At 41.4% G+C, this 24815-nt stretch overlaps 2 protein-coding genes across 4 annotated transcripts in view; one reads left to right on the top strand and one right to left on the bottom strand.

Moving 5' to 3' along the window:
• The window catches only part of pag1 (phosphoprotein membrane anchor with glycosphingolipid microdomains 1), a 49759-nt gene extending 30785 nt beyond the window's left edge, over nucleotides 1-18974 (bottom strand). Inside the window, exons 1-2 of one of the 3 annotated variants that reach the window (XM_051066915.1) lie at nucleotides 18645-18974; nucleotides 10035-10123 (exon numbers count right to left, since the gene is read on the bottom strand). The gene's annotated coding sequence lies outside the window, so the exon portion shown is untranslated. The remainder of the gene's footprint in view (nucleotides 1-10034; nucleotides 10124-18644) is intronic. The other 2 variants (XM_018698041.2, XM_051066918.1) reach the window with 2 other exon arrangements.
• A 3120-nt stretch (nucleotides 18975-22094) lies between these two features.
• mrpl53 (mitochondrial ribosomal protein L53) lies at nucleotides 22095-24484 on the top strand. The gene is made up of 3 exons (XM_018698089.2): nucleotides 22095-22260; nucleotides 23488-23600; nucleotides 24286-24484. The coding sequence occupies exons 1-3, from the start codon at nucleotides 22166-22168 to the stop codon at nucleotides 24402-24404; spliced, it is 327 nt and encodes a 108-aa protein (XP_018553605.1). The 5' UTR covers nucleotides 22095-22165; the 3' UTR covers nucleotides 24405-24484.
• The last annotated feature ends 331 nt before the right edge of the window (nucleotides 24485-24815 follow it).

A 24815-nucleotide genomic window follows, 5' to 3' on the forward strand; every position in this document is an offset into this window, starting at 1 on the left:
CGCTTAGCTTAGCAGAGTTGTCCTTCCTTCGGCATGTGGCTACCGCAGCTATTGTTCTGCTGACAGGCCAATAATAAACAGCTGGTTGCAGCCAATGTAACTGGGCCTAAACTAGCCACAACTGCTGCGAAAAACAGACCCACGAGCTGTTTGAAGTCGTCTAGGGTGGATTCCCATTGTTTAAAGAGGGAGATTCCTTCTTTAGCAGGGAGAGAGTTCATTTCTTCTTTCAAGTCCTTTTACAGTGTGTTTTGTCTGCTAAACTGTCCATGCAGACGCTGACACCATTGTTTAAACAAAACCTCATGAGTGAGGGAAGAAATAAATCTAAGGGAATAAGAAAGCCACAACATGTTTTTAACTTTCAAGGGTGAATTTCAGGTTTAAACACGAGTGACTCTCTCAGGATAAAATATCCAAGAAAAAGTGATGGCACAAGTTCTTCAGGATTTGAGAAAAAAAAAAACAACTTATTACACTTTGAAGGTTTATTTTATCATTCCTAAAAACCTTTCTTGACTGCTATGCGTTAAGTATCAGTTAGCTTCAATAGCAGCTTCAATAGCACCTTTCCTATTGATTTCCTTATTTCAATAATTAAAAGGAGAGAGGAGAGGCAGTCAATGTGATAAAGCAACACCCTTTCTCTGGTTATAATGGCCTTATATTTCACTGTGCGGTCATGACGGCCCATTAAATTAGACTGAGATACTAAAAGAAAGTGTCAAGCTGTGGCCCTTTCATGTAAAGATCCATAAAGGTAGAGGAAGTTAAAACAGATGTTTGGAGTTATTCCAAAAGGCCCCTCACCTCATCCTCTTAAGATTCCTACAGGAAATGAAAGTGATAGAGCAAAGGGCAAGTGACATGAAGACATGAATGAAAATGAAAGCACGACAGGCGAAGAGAGGCACAACTTAGTGCCCTGAGAATAATGCTGAATCTCACACCTTTGTGAGGATGTAAAAATCTTCTATAGGAAGTTATTTACCTGAGATCTCTAACTGATGTTGTACACGGTCACACATTCCTGACTGAACATAGAGGAACTTGTTATTCACCTCAGAGTTTACTCCTATGAATAATTGATCAACGCGTTGTGCTGTTAGCCCATATGATGATTCAATAACGAGCTCAAGAGCCTGTTCCTGAGATTTGCTGAGTGAAGCATTGCACAGCTTCCAGGATAATATAGATTTTTTTTTACTTACTTAGTTTTTTTTTTTTTTGGTTGCAAAGTTAGGAGCAACAGCAAAGACAGGATGTGTGAGAAGGTGTCATATGTTACAACCTGGACTCAAACCCACAATGCACATGGTGTTCATTAGTGCACTGGCCCATGAAAAGGAACTGCTGACAGTGCAGCTGTAGCTGTTTCTGTGTTTTAATGCAGCTTCTTGGTCCTGAAATGACAGGCAGATCGATGTGGACATGTCTATGAGGGTGTTTTAGAGCTGAGGTGATCTGATGAGTCCACTGACAGAAAACAATCAAAGACAGTTTTTGTGCTGAAGACAGTTCTTCTGCCATTTTATGGCCTTTTTGGATGGTTTTCATCAGAGAGAGGGACTAGATATATTGGAGGAGGAGTTGGTGTTTGCAAGTCATCAGGTCCCCAGCTGGAGTCCTAATGAGTCAGTCATATAGTTACATGTAGGGCTGAAATGACTGTTTGATTAGTCAGTTAACAGAAACTTAACTGTCGTGGTTTCAGAATTGTTACACCCCAACTATTTTTTTTTAATATTTACATTTAAGATTCTAGCTTCTAAAATGTAGTTTTGTGCAAGTTTCATTGAAGACAAGAGACTGACAGAGCAACTGCTGGTCAGACAAAACAAAAGATATGAACATCTGTCAGTATGTGTGACCATACATGAGGAGTTGTGGTACAGCAGAGTATTAAAGTTTTCTGACTGCTCATTGTCAGCTGTGAATGAATTCTGAACTGCGTAATTGTTCCGCAACTGATTTATGCTATCATGTGAGGGAGCCTGCATGTAACCACACATCTGTACAAGTGTGCGTGTTGTTTGGCACACACCCAGGGGATCAAGAAAAGCTTGTTAACATCCCCTCTGATGTTCAGAGGTCGAACACCCTCCCCGGGTCTTGTTATCGCTCTGCAGGCCACGTCCCACCAAAGCACTGTGTCCCAATAACTGGCTGTAAAAATGACAATGCATATCGCTGGACTCAGAGACAGTCAGGAACCGGCCCGGCGGATATAAAACGACCTTGAAGTGTGTCGTAAGAGCGTACAGGGGAGAGGACACATTCACATGAAGAAAGCACAAGCATACACATGTTTGCACAGACACATCACTTATCCCAGAGAACTGACTGGCTTAGCTGGAACATCATGGAGTGTGTCTGGGGCGTGTGTGTGTTTGTGTGTCTGTGTGTGTGGGTTTAGCCCTTTAGCCTAGTCTTCTGATATTATAACAGCTCATATTCTGCAATCAACTTCAAATAGTAGTGGAGTTTAAAAAGAGAAGAATGTATGTTTTAGATGTAATAATCTATTAGGCTCTGTTGTCACTTGGAATTATTTCTTTGAGCATCTGGTGTAATGTGGCTTTTTCTATTTTTCTCATTGTGTGCATTTGCAGGAAGTCACAGGTAGACTGTGACTAAAGCAGTGTCAGCTGCTGCGAATGCCTCAGTCGCGAGTCATTGGCAGCAACTGAGCGATGAACATACTCTACACACTGTTTCAAACACATTGTAGAGGGAAAGTTGTGTGTGTGTGTGTGTGTGTGTGTATGGGGGGGGGGGGTGTCCTCCCGCTCATTTGTTGTAATTCTCCCATAAGCCTTTACTCTGCAAAATGACACAGCTGCCAGACATATCCTCTTTGCTGGCGCCTCAAACCTCCACTCCTTTCCTCTCTCTCTCTCTCTCTCTCTCTCTCTCTCTCTCTCACTCACACACTTGCACACACACTCTACAACCTCAACATATCTTAAAACAACATCCATCATGATGGAGCATCATAATTATTTATACACTGTGCAACAATAATAAATGACACAGTCTATTAAAAGGATTCAGTTATCTACAGTGAAAAGAATAGCTAACCATGAAACTCGATAACTGGAGACAGGAACTCTAGTCATAATGTACGATTTGTCGTCTACTAATTGTGATAGAAATTACTGGGTTGGTTTGGACTGGATGCGGAGGAGGAAGATGAAACAGCGTGCTTGCTTCCTGTTTGCAAGGACAGAGCACACCCTGTTTATGTAGCGCTTTTATTTAAGAGACAGCCAAAAATTCACAAGTACCCAAACCTTGCTTCTTTTACTGACTTTTATTTTAATCAACTATGAACGCTCCTTTATTTTCATGAATTCAACCTAAGAGTATCACTTCTTTTCTGTATAAACCTCATGGCTCCTGGGAAACCAAATGAATTTTTAAAGAAAAATCTGTGACTTAACATTCATGAGCACAAAATAAATTCACGGTCCTCTCCAGGTACAAGCAGGAAAGGGAGGTTGGTGAAGGAAAAAAAGAGCAGGAAACCAGGATGCCGGGAGCCCACACGCCTAGCTGGCACTTCGGTGATGCCAGTCTGCTCATCCATCCCCTAGCAACCCTGTAACCCGGGGCGACAGGACCTTGACGATGAACAGACACAACAGAACTCAGTGGTTCTCCATTTGCTTGTTGCCAAGAGGCTGATAATGCAGACCTTTCAGATCTGCGCGCATACACACTGACAGGCACACACAGGCATAAAAACACTTGTGTATGCATGAAAACACTACACAAAGTCACAGGCTGACACTTCCCGCCAACACATACTGTATATTTACACAGCGTGCACGCCCTCTCATACCTGTGCACAGTTTAAGAAAATGAAACATAATGTCTGTGTATACATATATACATTCTCCCCTCTATGCCATTATCCAGGCGATTGAGTTACTGAGACAGTCAATATGCTAACCTCACACTGAGAAAGAGAAATCAATGCCGTTACTCTATCCATGCAATTCATCATCAGCTAACAGCACGAGACAATTCAAAGACTGTGTTTAAGGCCAATCAAAAGGCAAAGTCAAAAGGAGCCAGAGCATGAAGCACAACCAAGTGAAAATCCGCTTCTGTCAATGGCATCATGTTGAGGAATGTTACGTCCAGATATGATGTTACTATTTATGAACCCCAACCCCTATATTTGTGGAAAACTTCATACAAGAGGAAGCAGATTGTGTGTTTCAGGCAGCGACTTGGATTCAGCCACTAACTGCTGATTTGCTCTCCTGCAAATTCTTTTTGATTGAATCTGCGCACGCTCGACCGGCGACGTCAAGTTCATGAAGCACAAGCAGGCTAACTCTGCTAGAACAGATGAAGCCGGGCTACGCACTTGCAACCGTCAGGGGATGCAAGATGACAGCGCAGAAGAGGCGTGTGAAAGAGCGAAGCGGCAGCGCCAACATCAGAACAAATGGGTTGTGAAGTTTCTGGAGCAGTGTGTGTATTGTTGGGGAGACAGCACTGCAGGGGGCTTTAGGTTACAATCTCTGCATAGCTTCTGTCTATTGATAGAATGCAAGAAAAGCACACACCTGCACACATTAACATGGTCGGGACATCTCGCAATTAGAAAATCACACACTCTCCTCTCCTGTCGATACACTCAGCAAAACATCAGCTGGGCAGGTTTGTCGTCTGTCTGTCTGTCTGTCTGTCTGTCTGCAAAGTTTGTGTGGCTTAAGCCAGCTATTATGGCATTAAGCCTGAGAGTATTGTGTGTGTAACAGGCAATGCAGAGTCATTAGCAGTGTTGCTTTCAGCGTACAGCATGCTTAATGAGAGGGCACGGCCACGCTGTCTGAGTGATTAGTTACTGTGGAGGCTGAGGGCCAACACTGATTTCTGTGTGTATGCACGCAAGGCAGGGGGTTTGTTCATTTATATGTTTGGAGGGAAAGAGGGGGAGGTCTATTAGTGTGTGTGTGTGTAAAACAGACATAAACAAACAGACACAAAAACCCAGATGAATTAAAAATCATCTTATCTCGGCTTTGAGTGAACAACAGAGAAATCCCCTTTCACGTCATGCTCTTTGCTAAACATTTACTGGAAGTTAGATCTCATGTATCAGTGAGATACCCAAACCTACTGAAACCCAGCCAAAGATCTGTATTTAAAAGCCAGACCCTACCCACTTTGTTGCTTTTATGAGGCATTGTGTGGCTGAGAGCAGTCTAAAAATAACCTTTATAACATGGTTGAAAAGAAGCTAATCCCCCAGCCTCATTTGTCGCTCTGAGTCAGGCTTTTAATTTACCGGTTTATGGCCGGATGTGTGTTTATTGCCATGGGTCCGTGTGTACGTGTATAGTGTCACAGTGAGCGGGTAGGAGAAGCGCCTATGTGGGGATGTGAGAGGAGAGAACTGACAGATAATATACAGTGGAGGCTGCTGTGGAATTCCCACCATCCTGCGTCTCTCCTGCTTCAGCACTGCAGCAGCCACTGCAGTCTGCTCTTTATCAAACGCGACACAGGGGGACTGAATGGGTCCTATTTATGTGAGATAAAAACAGGCTTCATCAGACCCATGTTTTATTGCTCCTGTCAACTTGAGAGAGAACAAACAGTTTTCTGATTTATTCAAACCAGGGCAATAATGCAGCAGCAAAGCACACATTAAAAAGAAGCCGATCAGCAGAAAAGGAACAGGCAACGTGTTTAATGACTGCAAAAATACCAAACATTTTGTTGTTCTTGCTTTCTAAATGTGAGGATTTGCTGCTTATCTTTGTCACATATAATAGAAAGCTTTACATCTTTGTGTTTTAAACTATGCTCAGATAAAACAAGCTTCCTATCACCTATTTTTTTGGTTCGAGTGCAACAGCCGGGCCACTTGTAGAATGTCCATAACTGGCTGACTCACACGTAGAGCTGGCCAAGGTGATGAGAATTTTTCCCAATTCTTGTTTACTATTTTAGCAATATTCTCTGACATTTTATAGCCGAAATTATTGATCGCAAAAATAATCTGCTGATTAATTAACTATGAAAATAATTAATCAGTTGCAGCCCTCATAGGCAAACACTAAAAAAGCCAAAAATAAATTTCAGCTTTGGTTCAAAGAACCCAATTTTCTGCTCAGGCACTCCTTCACATTTCACTGACGCTTGAAGGTTTTTTGAGATGATGCAATTTCTTTCCCAAAACTCTACAGGATTACAAAATTCCTGATAGAAAACCTGACATGAAGGATAGCCTGAGATTTGAAAATTTCACTTCTGCGTGCAAAGAATTTCTAAGATTTGTTATGTGTAGAGAATCAGCATCAAGTAGCTCTGATTACAACCTTACCCAGGAGATTTAACCCCCCTTCACACCCTGAGACATGTGACCCTCTGTGATGACTCACATGATGTCAGGGTGGGGCATCGACCCACTAACAAGTCACACCTGGGCTCACGTGACCCTAACAACTTGGATAATGACAGGGTGGGTAAACAATTCTCAGGACCACCTTTCAGAGCTTAAATACCTGGGACTCCCCAACCAGTTTTCAGAACTGAGGAAGCCTTTTGGATGAGAGTTGAAACGTCTTCAAGAACCTAAAAGAAGTCCAGTTGCCTTCAACTTTAGCACTTAGGACTACCATGACCTGGATGACCTACACAGACAATTAGTTCACATCATTAATACAGTATAGATGTAGTATGTAGACTTAAAATGATATTAGCCCAATGATGTGTTCCTGCTGTCATTTTTTGGTCTGTCTGAGAGTTGCCATTGGCTCATTTCCCCAAACTCCTCCTTCTCCTTTCCTTTTCTTTCCCTGTCCTCCACTCCATCTGTCCATTCTTACATTCCTCCAGATCCAGAGACACTCCTGAATTAATTGCTGAGGGAGCCATTTCCAAACCTCGACCCAAAGCAGAGCCTTTAATAAACTCCAACTGTTAGAGATTCATATTTGAATTTCTGTGTCACGTCTCCTCTTTGTACAAAGAATGTTTGCAGATGATTATAAAAGAAAGCACATTGTCTCCCAGAGTTAAAGCCCTGCATTAAAAATCTGTCGTCAATTCCCAGCTTCAGCCCAAACTCTGTCAACTTGAAAGAAGACACTGGAAAGCACTTTGCTTCACTTGACTACCCAAGGTTCCACTTTTTTTTCATCGTCCCTGTCCTTTCCTCTCCTATTTTCCACTTTCCTCCTCTCTTCGTACACCTCTTTTCATCTTCACCCCTCCCTTCTAATCCTCCATTTTCTTTAACTTTTCCCTCCTCCCATCATTTCCTCCCTCTCCTTGGTTCCTCAGTATTCGAAGAGTGCTCAGGGGGCTGGCTCTGGTTCAAAACCTTTTTATGTCGCCGTTCAGCGCAGCTCAGCACAGCACCCTGCTGTGGAGGGTCTCTCTCGTTTTTCAAGCTCACATCTCTCTCTTTTTAAAAGGTCCTCTCTCCCTCTATCACTGGCACCAAGATTACTTCCTTTACCAGAAGCTGGAAGGTAAACCACTTTCATCTTCCCCTTCCTCTTTTTCCTCCTCTTGTCAAAACTCCCACTCCGGTTATCTGAGGAAAAAGTGCAGCTTCCACAACACAACTTCAAGCTACAACATTTTGTAGCTTTGTAGGCATTTTTCAAACACACTATTCCCTTGGCCACACCTGTACTCCTCACAACCTCACTGAGCTGTGAAAAAAAGATATATACCATTAAAAGATAAGCAGTTGACAAAGCTGGAGGGTAGCTGCAGCACATGACCTGATCCTGTCCTCTCGTCTTTACAATATATTCTTTTAATCCCAAACTGTCTCTCAGAGCCGCAGCCAGCTATTATTTTCATTATCTCACAAAAAAAATGCAATTACAAAACCCCGAGGTGATGTCTTCAAATTGCTTGATATGATATGCAGCAATCTTCAATTCACTCATATTCTGTTATGTATCAAACAAAGCGGTCAATTTTCACATTTGAGAAGCTGGAACCATTTAATTACTGGTGCTTCAGCTTGAAAGACAACTTTTAATTATTAAAAGTTCATTAAAATTGTTGCAGATTAATTTTCTGATTAAACGGTAATTCTTGAAAAAACAATTTTACTCGTTTTTGTTCAATAAATAAAGCTTTTCATCAGGGAATCTAAGACAAACATCAGGGACAAACTGTCCAGGAACTGAACGGTCCCTCGCAAACCTCAACAATCATCTCTTTGTTCTTCCACTTGGCTCAAACATCTTTTCTCTAATTCTATTTACTCATTCATTCAGAACGCTCTGTCTAATTCTCTGTCTGTGCCACTCTCTCACTCTCTGCATCGTTCTTTTTTTTCTCCTCTCTCCTCCTTCCTTTACATTTTGGTATTGCCACTGTCTACTCCTGGATAGTGAAAGCATGTTTACCAGAAGCCAGCGGAGGCAAACAACCAGCCTATTCAAAGAGCTCAGCAGTGACAGAGATGGAGTAAGGAAGGAGGAGGAGGATGGAGTAGGGAAACAGTGGGATACTGAGAGTAAATTCCCGAGATGACTTGCAGATATCAGTAAGCAATCCTCTCATTTCAGAGAATACACAGCATGTGCAAACAGTCCTAATGGCTATAATTGCATCGCTCACAAGCTTTCCGACAGTTCTCATGTTGCAAATTGTTGTGGTCAAACTCGACCACACAAACACTGTCTGCCCCGCTCTCTCTCATCTTCCCATACACATCACACTCTCTGGTGACATAATGCCCTTAAGTCCATTAACAAATACTCTCCTTGCTGTAAACAGTCATTTGCAATCAGGCTAAAGGCTACTCTCTGGAGAAAAAAAGAGATCAAACTCGACAGTAATTTCCTCTGCACCAACCAGATAATGACCTCATACAATCACATGATCTGAGGCAAGACAGAAATCAAAACTGAACACTTCCTTTACTGCTTTTATGAAGGTGACGCCAGTCACTCACCCACTCAAGCTAAGCACTCATGAGCACTCATCATCAATGACAAGACAAAAAATCTAGGAAGTTACCTTATCTTTCATAGTTTCATAGTCACTGGCAGAATGCAGGTTCCTTGTTGAAGGAAAGTTTAAGAAAATATTTAATGTATGTAACGTTTCAGTCTAGTAGTTTCAAAGAATACCTCCTGTGTTTCATGTGAAATGAAAGTGTCCACTCCCACTAACACACAAACACACAATACTTGTCTTGAGTGACCTTGCTCTGGTATTTTGCTTCTGACCTGTAGCTTACACACACACACACACACACACACAGACAACTGGAGCTCTCATGCCCTCACTGTGAACTGTTGACCGCAGCCTCTACGGCTCAAATTATCTGATCATATGATCAGATTTAATGTTTAAAACCAAGACATGAGCAGCAGTGTGCTATAACACAGTGTGCAGAATTGGCAAAACCTGTTTCTGAATTAAGGCCAGACCATTAAGGGGAAAAGGGGAGAAAAAAAGGGGAACATTTTGCAGCAAGATTCAACCATTCCAACAGTATTACAGAATTGGTGGATTTACTTGAAGGAGCAAAGTGAAATTAGACCCATAAATCAAATCAAGCTGTCTTGACAGTGCTGACCTTTGAGGGAGCAGAGAGGTGAGAGTTCAAAATGGAGAAAGCTATTGTAGCTTATTAGCTTATTAATATGGCTTATTGACACACCACTACTTTCCTCCTCTGTCAAAGTGTGATCTTCACACCACAAATGAGTGGTTGGCAGAGAGTAACAAGACAGGAGTGGATGGAAATGCATATTTTGAATAAACAGTGTGAAGCTTTTAGTCCCATTAGCAACAGCGCTAACAAGCCAGCTAAGTGGCAGTTAGCAAGCTTGTTAGAAAGCATTTTAGGCCAGGGTTGTTTTTGTTTTGTTTTTTTATTTCTCCAATAAAACTTTTGATATGATGTACAGTCCAAAGAACAAAACGCAAAACAGAAGAGGAGCTAATGGCCCAGTAAAGAAAAAATAAGCTCAAGGGCCTGCGACTAGTGTTAACATATTCTCAGCTGGCTAGCATGTTAGCAGTTAACTCACCACATTCAGGAGTTCACCAGCTAGTCCTTGGTCCCTACGTCAGGCTCTCAGAACTTTTTGCTGTGCCACTTTCTGCCAGGCCTCCAGTCCTAAAACAATCATTGATTAGAAGAAAGTTAATCTGGAACAATGTTAAGCTTTTCATGGTTTTAACCAGTTATCAAGAAGAAAAGGGGAATCATTAGCTGGTTCAAAAGTTAGTGTTTGCTGATTCTCTCTGTTTATATTATTGTAAATTGAATAACTTTTGGTTTGGACTATTGGTCAAAAAAACAAGTAACTTGAAACTGGTAAATGCTAAAAGGCATTTTCACTATTTTCACATATAAAATATTCTTTCTCATGCAATCATGTAGGCTACTAACAATAATGTGAACCATCACTCTTCCTCTATATATTCAGTTCTCTAAAATCTATCCAATCAACCAGAAAAAAGATCAAACCACACTTAGAAAATGATGTTTAAACCTGGAGAACTCTATCTTTAACATAATTTCCCACATTTTTCCCTTTACTTTTCACACCTGTTTGCTCCTCATCTCCTCTCACTACATTACTACATGGACGAGTACAAAAACCTTGGGGAAAACAATTTGAAAAGGCTGGCCATGTAATATCAGCCTTGTACTATTGCATTTTATCAGAGTGAAGGCATAGCAGAGCACGTACCCACAACTTGTTTGTCTATGGCTTATATTAATACACCGGTGCCCGTAGAGATAACGGGGGCATTTCCTATTATGAGCCTGCTTGGGAAAAGGGAAGAGGGAGGTACTCTTTAATTATAAGCAGGACAGACTGTCTTTGTGTGTGTGTGTGTGTGTGTGTGTGTGTGTGTGTGTGCCCGACTGCCTCTGCTCAAGATCAATGCCACTGTTAGAGTTGGTTTTGCAAGATTTCAGACTAAGAGAGAATGAAATAGGCTGGTAGGAGAGAGAGTACAGGGGAAAAGAGTACAAGAGAGGCTGATTACAAATATAGAAAGAGGAATGGAAAGGAGACAAATCGACGGCAAATGTGAATAAGTGAGCCACGCTGACAGAAGGTCAGAGAGGAGGAAGATTGGAATGCAAGTCAAGATGAGGAGGAAGAACAGGTGAGGACAGAAGAGGAGGTGGGAGGGGAGCGAGGAAAAATGTGGTAGACTGGGATGAAATGGAATAAATCGACAAATAGGGCCATGGACACAATGGGTGGGGGGTGGGGGAGTGACAGACACAGACAGATGGAGAGAAAAGGTGTAAAATGGATTCAGCCAGCCCGAGGACAACAGTGATGAATAGACGCCAATCATGTGGCCATCACAACCTCGCCGCACTATCAACTGATATGTTATGTGTTATGTTCAATTTATACGAAATGAACACCTCACTGCATGTACACAGAGATACATCAGAGAGCAAACCAACAATCATCTCTTTGTGTTTTATCTTTTCAGTATCTTTCCAATAACCCTCAATCAGTTCCAGCTGTAAAATGTCCATGAACAGATATTTCACTTATGTCCAAACATGTGATGCAGAACACGGGACACATGATGACCTTATTAGCACTGACAGAACACTGCCTTACTGTATTGTGCATTTCTAAGAATATAAAAACAAAAATGTACAAAATAAAATTAACTCGCTCCCTATTTTCACAAAATTGTTGTTGGTGAGAATGCCCTGAGAAAAATACACAGGCACAAATAGAACAGATATTGTTTTCACAAAGACAAAAAAAGAGCAAGTTCTACAGAATACAAATAAGTATTCTGTACTTCTATCCTGTAGCTGCATAAGCGTGCATGCAGACTTTTGAGTGTAACCTTAATGTGGATGTGTATGTGTGTACAGTCCATGTATACATGTGTGTGCCCACCCTGCAGTTCTTTAGTCAGCAGAGCTTTAGATGAGGATTCTCCTCCTGGGTGACATTATAGCATCCCACCCCTGCAGTGTGTGAATATGTACGTGTGGGTGCATCAGCAAAACTTAACACCAAGGTGAAGGGACGGTCTATACACACCTTGTTCACTCACCCATGACGGTGCCGTCCATTACCTCACCTCACCCCTGAACACACTCGGCACTCTGTTAATAATTTGGTCACCATCTTGTTCACAGCATATTCATGAAGGCACTTGAGGTTGTATTTGTGGTGTTTATCAAAAGGTAAGACCACACTTCTGCTACAGAGAGGATGTTGCTGCTTGTCCCCTCCCAGTCCTTGGCATCACTCCATTTGACTTGAAGAGCAAGGAGCAACAATAACAGCAGACAGCTGCCCTCAATAGCAGCGAATCAGCTTTCAAACGAGGGAAACTGACGTGACCCTGGATATTATTTACAGTACATTAGTAGAACTGGAGCAAAGCTGCATCCGTGTCTGGGCAAAGTGGTTTTCTTGCCAAATCCAACCTGGTGGCACACAATGTAGAAGCACTGCAAAGTATAGTAGAGGTTACCAGTCTTCTCAGAAATGTGTTATGGGACTATGAAATGTTTGCAAGTCAGCTGACCCAAATCACTCAAATCATATGTGTCACTTACGTGTCCTAGTCGTATCTATTCCTCCAACAACAGTAAAAACCCTGAGCACATGACAATAACTAGTTGTCTGGACATTCTCTCTGGAAACACCTGCTCCTGATGTGTTCTCAGATGTCATTTTGAGTGTTGTAAGAAAAAAATCCATTCACATCCATTGAACTGGGTTGGCCACAGAAATCTCACAGACAGATCTTCAGATCTTATCACCCAAAACGATAAACATGCAGCAAACACACCTTATACAGATATGGCATACAGAAACACATAAATGAATGCCAACAGACATGAGACAGATATGTGCTCACAGAAAGCATGTCCATAGGTGGAAACCACAAGGCAAGGACCTGCTATCTCCATCTCATTTGGATGGAGCCAGGCTACTTGGAGTTCCCTGCTTCCAGTCTTTATGCTAAGCTAAGGTAAGCATGTTTGGGCTGCAGTTACACATGTAGCATGTAGACATGAGAGTAGTCTCAATATTCTCATGTAACACTCTTCAAGTAGTTTGACAGAGCAATCTCAACTCAAGAGTGACTTAAAAGCTTTTTACGTTAAGATCTCCACGACAACTGAGCCAGCTCCATATCTGCTGGTGAAGACTCTGTTATAGAGTTGAAAGCTCCAAATCGAGCTTTAATCTCCTCCTTGCACAAGACAGCAATGACAGTGTACCAGAGTGCAAGTCATTTCCAATTCCTCAACCTTGCATGTAGATTCTAACATCAGAGGATGAATGCAGAACAACTCGTGTTACCCTCAACTCTCGGGAAGAGGGACTCTGATTTCCCATTAGAGCTCCCCGAAGGCAATCTCAAGTTAATCGCATCCGCAGTGTTTACTCGCCTTGAACGCGCCCGCTCTCCCTCACCCTTCTCGCTCTCTGTCTCGCTCTGTCACACAGCAGCACAGAGGTGAGCTCTGTTTCAGTTGCTGTAGCAGTGCAACAGAGGCCGTCTGCGCACAGCACAAACACAGCAGCAGAAGAGTTCGACACGAGTCGAAACACTCTGTTATCCTTGAGAAAATTGCTAAGGGGCCACCTTGAGTTGATAACAGTGTGTGTGTGTGCGTGTGTGTGTGTGTGTGCTGTTCTGTATTGTGTATGCATGAAAGAGGTCAACAATCTTGTAATATGTCTGTAAGTGGAACCTGGTGTGTAGGCAAGTGTGTTTGAAGTTCTACATACAGTGTGTGTGGGTGTTTTAGATCTGAGAGCTTATCCAAGATGTGTGTTGTGCGCACTTGTAAGTGCATGGCATGCATGTATGTGTTTGTGCCTTTCTGTATACTGTATGTGTATATGGTATGTTTACTGCATGGTTATTGTTTCGGCTGGTAAGTGTAAGTGTGTGTGTGTGTGTGTGTCTGTGTGTCTGTGTGTCTGTGTGTGTGTTTCTGGGCACAATCAGGCAAGATTCCAAGTACAGTGCATCAGGACAAACAAGTCTGGTTTTAACAATGTGTGACATGATTGTCACAAACGCCCGCACGCACACACACACACACACACACACACACACACACACACACACACACACGCATGAAATTTGGCATTCCTAAGGCTGATATGCTTACATAATGAGCTCAACTCAAAGGTGCTGCCTCTTGCTATTAGAAGTGAAACATGATACTGTGTACACACACTTTCTCACACACACACACACACATTAAAGGCTGAGGAAACAAACAGAAGAATTTTTAGGCCAAATCACATTTCTTTCATATCACAAACAGAGAATAGAGATGTAAGTGATGAAATACATAGATTTGACAACGCTTTCTACGCTGGAATAAAAATGTATTTAATAACATGAGAGTGGTGAAGCTGTAAAAGGACTATCTCTGCCACAAATTCTCTGACTGGATGACAAAGCTTTCCAAAGTTTCACTGAGGAAGAGATTCATCATGGTTCAAGTATTCGACCCATCATTGATTAACTAGTGTAATATTTTACAGTTTATCTCAGCAGAACAGTCGGTACTTTCCTGCTTTAAGCACATGAGGTGAATTTCCTCATTTTATTAGATGTGAAAGAAAGGTGTGAAAAATAAAGCTATTTTAAAACGAGTACCTGTCATCTGTCTTTAGCCGCGTGTTGGTGGTTTTAAAGTGGGAATTTGCATTTCTGAGCTGCGTGCAGCTCTAAAACTTGTTGATGGCTCGTGAACTCTGTTGAGTACAGCCTTTTTGAAGATTGTGTCCCCACAGAAGAAAAGAAGCACACTAATAACTTCCACAAATGGGATTTCAAAAAGCATAACAAGTGCCCTTTACACTGTACAGAACAAATGAAAAATCAATTTCACAAGAGTCAATGGTGTTGAGGAGAGAGAGAGGAGCACCAGTGATAACCCAACAGATGCACTGTAGATCAATATCCTCTTTTTATTATTAGAAGTGCACTCTCATTTTTTATTCCCCTTGTCTGTCGTATACCTCCCCGTCTAATAGCCTCTTTTCTAGCTCAATCCCTTGCTTCACTCTCTGATTGAATCACCGTTCCTCTGTTTCATTTCTCACTCTGAACCCTCTAATCTTTACAAGCTGAGGACACGAGGCCTTTTCAGCAGCTGCCTCTAATTTGGCTGGAGTGAACAAGTGCAAAGTTAATGGTCGCTCCTCCACCAATAGCTAGTTCCCTTGTCTTATGATATGACAGACCTCATAGAGCAAAAGTACAGATTAAAGATACCAGATACATGAGCATCACTGGATTAAAGGGATAAATCTAAAAAGATGTCGAGTTACACTGATGATAGAGCCCTTACATCATACAGAAATATTTACCACCAGCTCATTACAGTGCATTTTGGTGAAGCCTGAAGTAGCGGCAATGGAAACTTTGCATATCTAATGCTAGTAAATGCACACTTCATAATAGCCTTACAGAAACACAACTGGGTGTTTCTAACAGCCCACACAGGCATCCCCATTAACCACACCGACATAGGCTACAGCAAAATGCCTGTAGCCTGCGTAGCGTAGCTCCAATGTATTTCCTCTATCTTTGAGAAAAAACCCACAAGGTGAAAAAACACATCTTCTTAAAGTTAAAAACAATCTTAACCTGGCCAGCATGAGGGGAAATTAATTACATTTAGCTCCTCTACTTTGCTACATTCCAGATCAATGGGAGAACAAATACTCTTTGCAACACCAGCACAAAACAGTATTTTCCATTTTCATAATAGAATCCTGCTAGATTCAAAGCAAGGCTGACATTTAACAAACACTGGGTGCTCTGGTAGTCAAAGCAACGAGGGCTTCCTCCAGACTCAATCCTCAGCCTAATTCCCCGAGGTGTGTGTCTCAGATGGACAGGGGCGTCTAGCGGGGCATGCAGGGTAATTGCAAAAACCTGGGGTGCAGAGCCTAACACTTCGCTGTTTGCCTACCAATGATGGGGATGGGGATCTCGTTTGTTAAAGCCTAAGTGAGTGTGAAATGTGTGTAGTCTGCTAAACGACATCTTGACAGCCTATGATGAAATTGTACTCTTGCAGCAGTCAGACAGAGTGTGATCATACTTTCAGCATACTTTCCTTTCAGCAGCGGGACCTTCAGGGCCCAGCACAGCAACATCACTGCAATCTCTATCAGTCTATCAGACACATTATACTCAGCTTTTAATGAGTGCACAATTACAGGCAGCTCTTCATCTTCACCCCTCCTGAACAGGGAACAGTTTTGGTCATGCAAATGACTTTCTACAAAGTCATTTCACCATAAGGTGCTATGACTCAAAGTCCTGCAGTTACAACAGCCTGCTGAGGCTAAATAGTCCTGTTCTAAAATTGTTTCCTGAAAGCAATTTTTAACAACAGCATAGGAACCTTAAGATGAGGCGGACACCTGACCTACGGGTTTAACAGGTACCATTTATAAGCTAAGATCAACATTAGAGGCCGAACAAATAATAGAGACAGAAAAGCACATGAATGAAAACAATTGTTAGATCAAGCTTGAAATGTGGCCCACTTTATATAGTCTATATCTCAGTGTGAACAACAAAACCTTTAGAAAAATGACCGTGTGTGTGTGTGTGTGTGTGTGTGTGTGTGTGAACAAAAGGTTACCCATCTCAACCCAAACCAACCTCTCCTTGGTCCTGTAGGTGCATTTTGGTAAACTCTTCAGTGAACACTCTCAGACCTTTCGCTCCTCACTCATCTCCCTTCTTACATGCAACAGCTGCAAGTACCCAACCTCGTCTCTTTCCAAATACCAGCATTAGCAGCACACTATGAATACTCTTTGAGTTCAAATTGTCACAAAGCATTTGCCACGTCACATTCGCCTCCACACAGTCAGTCAATCATAGAGTGGCAGAGATTTAGTCAAATACATCCAGCTGTGACCCTTTTTAACACATGGGCGTTATATCACTTCCTTATCAGCATTATATGATGACATAGGGCTGAGCATGTTGAGATCTTTCAATATCATTCAAGTCATTTGGTTTCCATGCTAGACTTAAACACTGAATGACATTTATTGTAGCTGCCATGTGATGTTTAAAAAAGAGAGTCATGGTTACAAATTTAGCATGTAAAACATGACTGTTACCAGTTTGGTACAGGGATCTGGGTGTTTATTTACCACCCTACTATTAACAGATGTAGATGGAAAAAACTATTTCATTAATGTTTAGCACATAATACAAGGAAGTGAAGTGAATGCAAAGGGAAGCAAATTGTGTTTGCGAAGTGAATGTCAACTTCTGTTGAGGCCAAGCTGCTGCAGGGTAGATGGACTGCCAACAGCTCCTATTCAACAACTGAACACATCAGCACTGACTGAGGGAGGGGGGCTTCCATTGGTGGCATTTGACTCTATGTGCCCATGTGTGTGTGTGAGTGTGTGCGTGTGTGTGTGTGTGTGTGTGTGTGTGTGTGCGTGTGTATGTGTGTAGGGAGAGATTGGGGGGAAAAAAGAGAACTTGAAGAAAACTGACAGAGCAGTGAAAAAGGGTGTTTATTTATTTGGCAGGTCAGCAGAGAGGAAATTCTTATTCACTATTACATAGAAAGATGGTCAAAGAATTGTGTCTGTGTGTATGTGTATGTGTGTCTGTGTGTGTGCATGTGTGAGAGCACTTCTGTCATCAGATATGCACATACAGAATGTCTGTTTGTCTATGCATACATGCATGCAAGCTCTTAGCCATATAGGAAGAGAGGCCATGTATCTGTCAGTGTCAATGAGGACAGTGCTGTTTATGCATATCTGGATATCCAGGGGGTTCAGCAACATCCACACATGACCACCCATGCTGCATACAGTGTGATGTGAGTGTGTGTGTGTGTGTGTGTGTGTGTGTGTGTGTGTGTGTGTGTGTTTGCGTTCCTATGCCTTCAATCATTCAAGCAGTCTATTCTGCACCATGGGGGAAGTTGATTTGCATCTCAAAAACAAGTACAGGCTTATCTTGCAGTTATGTAGACTAAATAGTTATGCATAAATGTTCTAGTAACCCCTACTGAACCAATCCCATGACAAACCATCTCCAATTTCCTACTGTAAAGTAACCAGGAGGTTATAATGAAGAAGATAGAACCTCACCACCACTGACAATGTCATAGGAATAACAAGGTTTGTGGAAATCTGAGGGTAACACCAGGTTATCTTTTATATCCAGTAAACCTCCAGGATTGTCCAAGACTGAACCCACTGCAGCAACACGAAGGATGAAAAAAAATGAGCAAGACACTATGAGCCAGTTTTAAACAAGAAGAAATACGGATATGGATGCAAATGCATTACACGGACAACTTCTCCCAAAGAGTGTCACATTGTTCAAATCCAATGAATCTGCAGCATCGACGGCACCACACGGATAAATATTATCAGGAAGGCAACAAGTCCCTGTTCCAGCTCCGACTGCCACCGCTATACAAATTTGGTTTCACTGCGACCGCTGAGGCTGCCGCAGTCACAACTACTCTGTCAGTGAAGTTTCCCAACGCACACGCTCCAACACGCACATACTCGCACACTGGTGCAGCGCAGGCATTTTAAATGAACGACAGCATAAGTTTTATCTTCATATGTGGAGATATTAATACGAGCACTTACCAGAGAAGAGAGAGAGAGAAGGGGAAAGAGGACTGTCCAAAAAAAGAAAAAAAAAAAATCAGCATTCAGTGGCTGGGCTGAAGAGAAAGTGGCTGGATTTGTTCAGAGCGCCTTTATCCTTCGTCTAAAGCTTCCAGTGTTACATCAAACAGATGAGAGTGGTGGGTGTTGGTCTGAAGAGGCGACACGCGGAGCGATGCGACTCGTTCTTCTTCAGCCTGCGCACATTTCTGGACATGAGAGACACACACCGAGATGTTCAGTTCAGTCTGCTCCGCTCTGAGCTCCGCCAGCCAGCCAGCCAGCCAGGACGCTGGTGGGAGGAGGGGTGCCAGAGAGAGACAGACAGAGAGAGAGAGCGAGAGAGCGACCGCGCTAAGCCTCATGGGAAATGCAGTCCGTCGCTTATAAAGCCTTGTCTGGCAGCTTTGCTGAAGATGTGCGACAGGTCTCTCTCACAGCTCGAGTTTATTTCTTCACGTTCACAAATACATTAGCGAGTGTCAAACTGAATCTTACATATCCAGTTTCTTTACAACATGAGGTATATACATATATAAATATGAACAAAAAGAGAATGTGCATGTGAGGCTTGTCTACTGGCCCTTGCAGTGAAGTAAACACACATATAATAATGTTACATGCAATAATATGACTGAAAAACTGTGGCACTTACTGCTGGTATATTTTTTGGTTGTAAATGAATAAGTATGCTTGAGTTGATACACTTTATTGAAGCTGTGCTGCTCTCTGATGAGATCTTTCTGGTTATTTAATATAAAATAATTAACACAATCTGATAATATTTAAGATTAATACAGAAAAGCTGAAGACAAATGCTGTTTTTCACTATATAGTATCAAATTGTTGTTGTTAAACATAAGTTATATGTGTACTGTAATATTCACAATTAAACATGCTTACAAAGACCTCAGAATTTAATGGAAAAGCTCTCCTGATGCCTTTGTTGTTTACAGCAGAGAAACTTTTATAAGGATTGTCAGAGACTTCATGCCAGCAGCTATAAACAGAACAGACTGCCCTGAGGAGCTCAACACACCAAATTTCTGTTTTTACTAATTTACGAGCTCCAGGATTTTGAGTGACACGTTTAGTTATATTCAACTAAGTGGAGAGGAGATGTTTTTTTAAAGACTGAGAAATGTAATTAAGAGTGCAGTGCAATTTTATTTCTTCTCATTTTTTGTCAGTCATACCATGAGTCTGTGTTATTCTTATCTCTGAGGCCCCCCTCATGACCCCTAGGAGTTCCTAAGAAACAGATTGAATAGCGACTGCTGTAATGAATACAGCGCTACCAGAGTGCTACTTCCTTGTTTTTCCTGCTGTGCATTTGTCTTGGGGGGGAGACACCTTTTTCTCCAATGGTAAGTGTGCTGGTATTTCCTAACAAACCCTCTGGGCGTTCACACATACATTGTACTGTATCAGATTATTCTCTCAACTGCAGCTGCATATTTACTATAACGTGGTGATAATATCACAGCCTCTATAACTCTATATTCACACCCAAATTGGGTGTCACCCATGGTGTGAAGAGCAGATGGTATATGAACTCTTAAATTAACAGTATTATGACACATTTAATCATGTTATACTGCAGTGGGGTAATAGTAGTATATGTTCTCGCACCAAACGCAACAAAGATAAAACCTAATAACAGACAGTTTGAAAAGGTCACACACTGAACATCCTAAACACTAGTATTTCCTTTGAAAGATCATTTCGCAATGAATAGCACAATTCCTAACTTATTATTGTGCTCAGGCTGAGACCTTGATATGCCGCACCAGGACAATACCTTTTTTTTCTTTGAGGTCAAACATCCCCTTGAGCATTCATTGTTTCTGATCTCCCTCTCCCCCACTTTCTGATTACTGGACGCACAGTACAACTACTTAAAGACGTAGCTGTGTGTTTGTGTGGTGGGCTGGGTGTGGGTTGTATATAGGAAATGCTTCTGCCTTTCAGTAGCTGTATGTCTAAATATAGATCCCCTTGCCTCCACTGTCCAACTGTCACAGGCTGGGTCGGATTGTCGGCCTTTCAGGAAAGAGACTTGAGGCCTGCTGAAGTTAGGATAGATTGTGCAAACTTAGGCGTGCTGATCTGAGAATAACACATTTGTTCGTCATGTGCACTGAGAACAGGGTGGCTATAAATACCCAACTTTACTGCGCAGAGATCTAGGAAGTGCAAATACAGAAATGAAGTGTTTAACAAATAGGGTTGATGGGTTGATTGGCGAGTAGTTTTTCCTCTCTTTTTTTCAAGTGCGAGAAAATAATATCTGACCAATGAAACTTAAACATCAGTTTACTGAGAAAATATAATGACCTCACGTCTGCTGCAACCACTGAGAATATGCACCTACTTTGTCATAGTTTCCACTCTGAAAATCAAATATGATAAACTTCCTTTCCCAAAAATTGTAAAATGGCTGTTTTGATTTTTTTTTACCTCCTCCATTACAGGCAGACACTTTCACAGAGACAATTCATGCCATAATTAAATTTGAATTTAAATCTGCTAACCCAGTAAAAATTTAAATGCATCTCCATTTTTGACACATTTTTATACCCTGACAGGCTTTTGACCTTTTTCATCTGTGGAGTGCAGGAAATGGCATTAGCTAGGGACTATTTTGCATCCTGCTTGTCTGTTTGATTATGAGATGTGTCTGTTTGATTGTCTATTTGGAGAGCAGCACCTCCTTTATTGACTTAGTGCCTGACAGACCCCCCGCTAATGTAATTCTGTTCTGTGACATTGTTTGTCAGATGATTGCATGAAGGTGCCACAGTCAGTTTCCTTCCCAGTTTGCGTTAATTAGCTTTGTCATGCCATCGTGAAAGAGATGCTGCTGTTTATAAAGCTCTAAGCGTGTTGTATTTTAAATTGACCTATATTAAGGGCTGTTAAAAGAAGTTGTCCATCACTGACACCTGCAGAAGCTCCTATAATAAAGTCTGAAATTTACATCAGCACGCAGTTCTGACAATATCTTCTAGACCTCATGTTGGGCTCACATTGGGAATGCATTTACAGCACTACAGCCAATAAATGTCATGTTTCACCTCAAAAATGTTTATGTATTAACTTTCAGAGAGAAAGCACAAGATGCTAATTACATGATGTCAAGGGATTTGAAGGATGTGAAGAAGGAGAAAACACATTTTGAATATTCATGAGTCCTGCCTACAGGTTAATGAAAATGTGGAGGTGGAAACTCAAATATGAAATACAGGTGTAAAAATATAACCTAAATCATAGTTATTTTCAAAGAATACAACATTTCTAAGGCATACGTGGCTCAAATAAAATCCACCCTGGACTTTTCATCTTCATGTGTGCTTATTTTATAACGGCCCTTTTTGTATCTTTTGAGTTTCCTAGTAACCGTCTACCACCGGTGAGTTGTTTATCCTCTGACGCCCTCTAGTGGCCCATACGAGCAGCATCAATCTCCGTGTCGAGGTTAGAGGTCACTGCAGAAAAACATGGCGGCTTCCAGTAGAGCGACCGTGGTGCTGAAGGCTGTGAAGAACATAACGATTCGGTTTTGTCCGTTTGAATCCAATGTCCGGTCCACAAGGTAAGAAGAAGTGTGTGTGCGTGTTGACTGGTCGTTTTGTGACGCCATTTTGTTTCTGAACAGCGGATAGAAGTGGTTTTAGCAGGAGTTTCTCTAGGAGTCCTACAGTGTTTCCAAACAGACGTCGCCACGTTTTTTTTTTTTCCCCAATTTAACGCGTTTAACTGTCCTGGTTGGAGTAAGAAATATGATTATGAGTAGTTTTGTTGAACCTGAGGTGCCTGTGGTCACAGTAACACACAGTAACATTTGTTTGTATGTTTCCCTGTTTCACTGTGCTTGCCTTTACACGGCATAATGAGCAGTGCAGGGGTCACGCAGGTGGGGTTACACCTCTACAACAGCTAATATACTTTAAACGTTTTCTTCTCTTCTTTATCTACCCGTTCAGATGAAAGCCTATTCGTTAAAGCACAGTCCTGTCATTATTACCAGTCCGACTCCGGCATCCATTGTTCAGTCAAAACAGCTTTACATTTGATGTTTAATGCATCTCAAAATTGTAAATGAAAGCTCTGTACATCCACACACTGGTGTTCACTTGATGAGATTGCCAATCAGGCAGTTAAGGTGAAACACCTGTGTGGATGTGCGGGATCGTTAACTACCTAAAGTCTGGAAATACCCTGAACAGAATCCAAACCAAACTATATACACGTAAAAGACCATTGTGTCTGCTGCCTGTATTGTAGTGATGGAAGATTTATTTACTTGTTCCATTTAATCGTTTGCTTAAGTAAAAGTGACAGTATCATCATGTCTGTTACAAGTCCTGCTTTCATTTTACTTGTGTAAAACATAGGTGTAAAAATTTTATCAGCAAACGTGCTCAAGTATGAAAGTTAACAAGACTTTGTTATGCAGAGATAATATTATATTTTTACTGTATCTGCTGATAATGTTGTTGTGTAAGTAGTATTCCAGTGAAACAGCTGTTTTAAAGTAGAACTCATTTGAACTATTTTGAATATAATTTGCTATTTTTATGCAAAGAAATCAGTTCAACGTATATATTGCATATGAAATCTCAATTTGCTAGTAACTAGAAACCACTTCTGTGAAATACAGGAGAAAACAGGCAAATATTTACTTTTGTTTTAAGTGTAAAGTTGCAGAAAATGGAAATTCAAGTAAAGTATAAGTTCCTCAAAATGGTACTTGTACTTACAGTAGTTACTTTCGGTCTGGAATGTAATCAGTCTGCAATATGTTCTTCTTGCCTCAAAGGGAGTTTCTGGCCATGGTGGGTTCAGAGAAGGCCAGGTCCACCAACATGAATTGTGAGGTGATAGCCATGGTGAAACATGACAAGTCTGAACCTGTAGTGGATATTACTTATGGTAAGTTTTATCTGACTACAGTGAATGTGTGGGAGAAGATATTTCACGGTTAGACTGCATTTTATATTGTTTAATTTCACCACTCATTCATACACTGTGAAATAATTACATGGCTGAGGCTTAGTAGTTATCAAAGGGAGGCTGATTATTTTGGGATTTATGCAGCCTAAGACTGAGCCAGTTGAAGAAAACATTTGAGACAGACAATAAATAAATTAAGGCATTATAATGCATCTTGAAAACTCTTGAATTACATTTTGACATTAAACAATATTCTCAAAAATGAGCTACTTAAGTGGAAAATCTCTGTTTCGTCAGTTACATAAATTTGATATTAATTTAGCAAGAAAAGCCTACAGATCCCTTCAATGATTTATCTGTAAGGCCTTAAATCAGGTCAGAGCTGGAAGACAGTGGTAACCTTCCTTGTCCATTAAGGGTCATAAAGTCATATTGTATGACTTAGTACACAGTATCACTCACACACACAGTGAGTCAGGTACTTACCAAAGGCAGAAATGTCTGTCATGGGGTCAGCAGAGCATTGTATGGAAGTAGCCAAGTATATTTTTTGACTTTTGCTCACACTTCTCACCTTTTTGCTTCTTGTCCTTCCTGTACACAGAGATCAGCCATTGTGGCTCTATGAGTCATCTCATTGTTACCTTGTCTTTGTTTACTACAGCAGATGGGGAGAGGCTGGTGATGAAGGGAGCAAAGTTGTCCACCAGAGAGATGTTCAGTGCGTTTCAGTCGCGGTGTATAGCCAAGGACCCACAGTCGCAGGCAAAAGCAAAGAAGTGATGATCTGTATGTTGAATTAATCTGTATTTATCTGTATACATTCTTGGATGTTTATAATAAAAGTATCTCATTTAAATGTGGAGGTTGGCGTGAAGTGACCTTTGATTCACTAAAGCTGCTCTGTGTTGATTGTGACGTGACTTAACTAGGATGATACTGAGTCGGTTACTACTCCTCTTATTGAATCACTCGTTTTAAATTCCTTTTTTGTTTTCAACATGAACTTTACTACAGTTAAACTGAAAAGGAAAAAAATAGAAGTACTGCACTCTTGTAAAGGATAAATGGTTTGGACATCCCCATCAGTTATGCTCATGTTCTCCATACTGAAGACATCAATTAAAATGCTTTAACTGCTAAAAACATGCTGTGATCAGTGCAGGGTCATGGTGTGTCCTTGCTTAATGTGCC

The sequence above is a fragment of the Lates calcarifer genome, linkage group LG3, assembly GCF_001640805.2.
Source record: "Lates calcarifer isolate ASB-BC8 linkage group LG3, TLL_Latcal_v3, whole genome shotgun sequence".
Lineage (NCBI taxonomy): Eukaryota > Metazoa > Chordata > Actinopteri > Centropomidae > Lates > Lates calcarifer.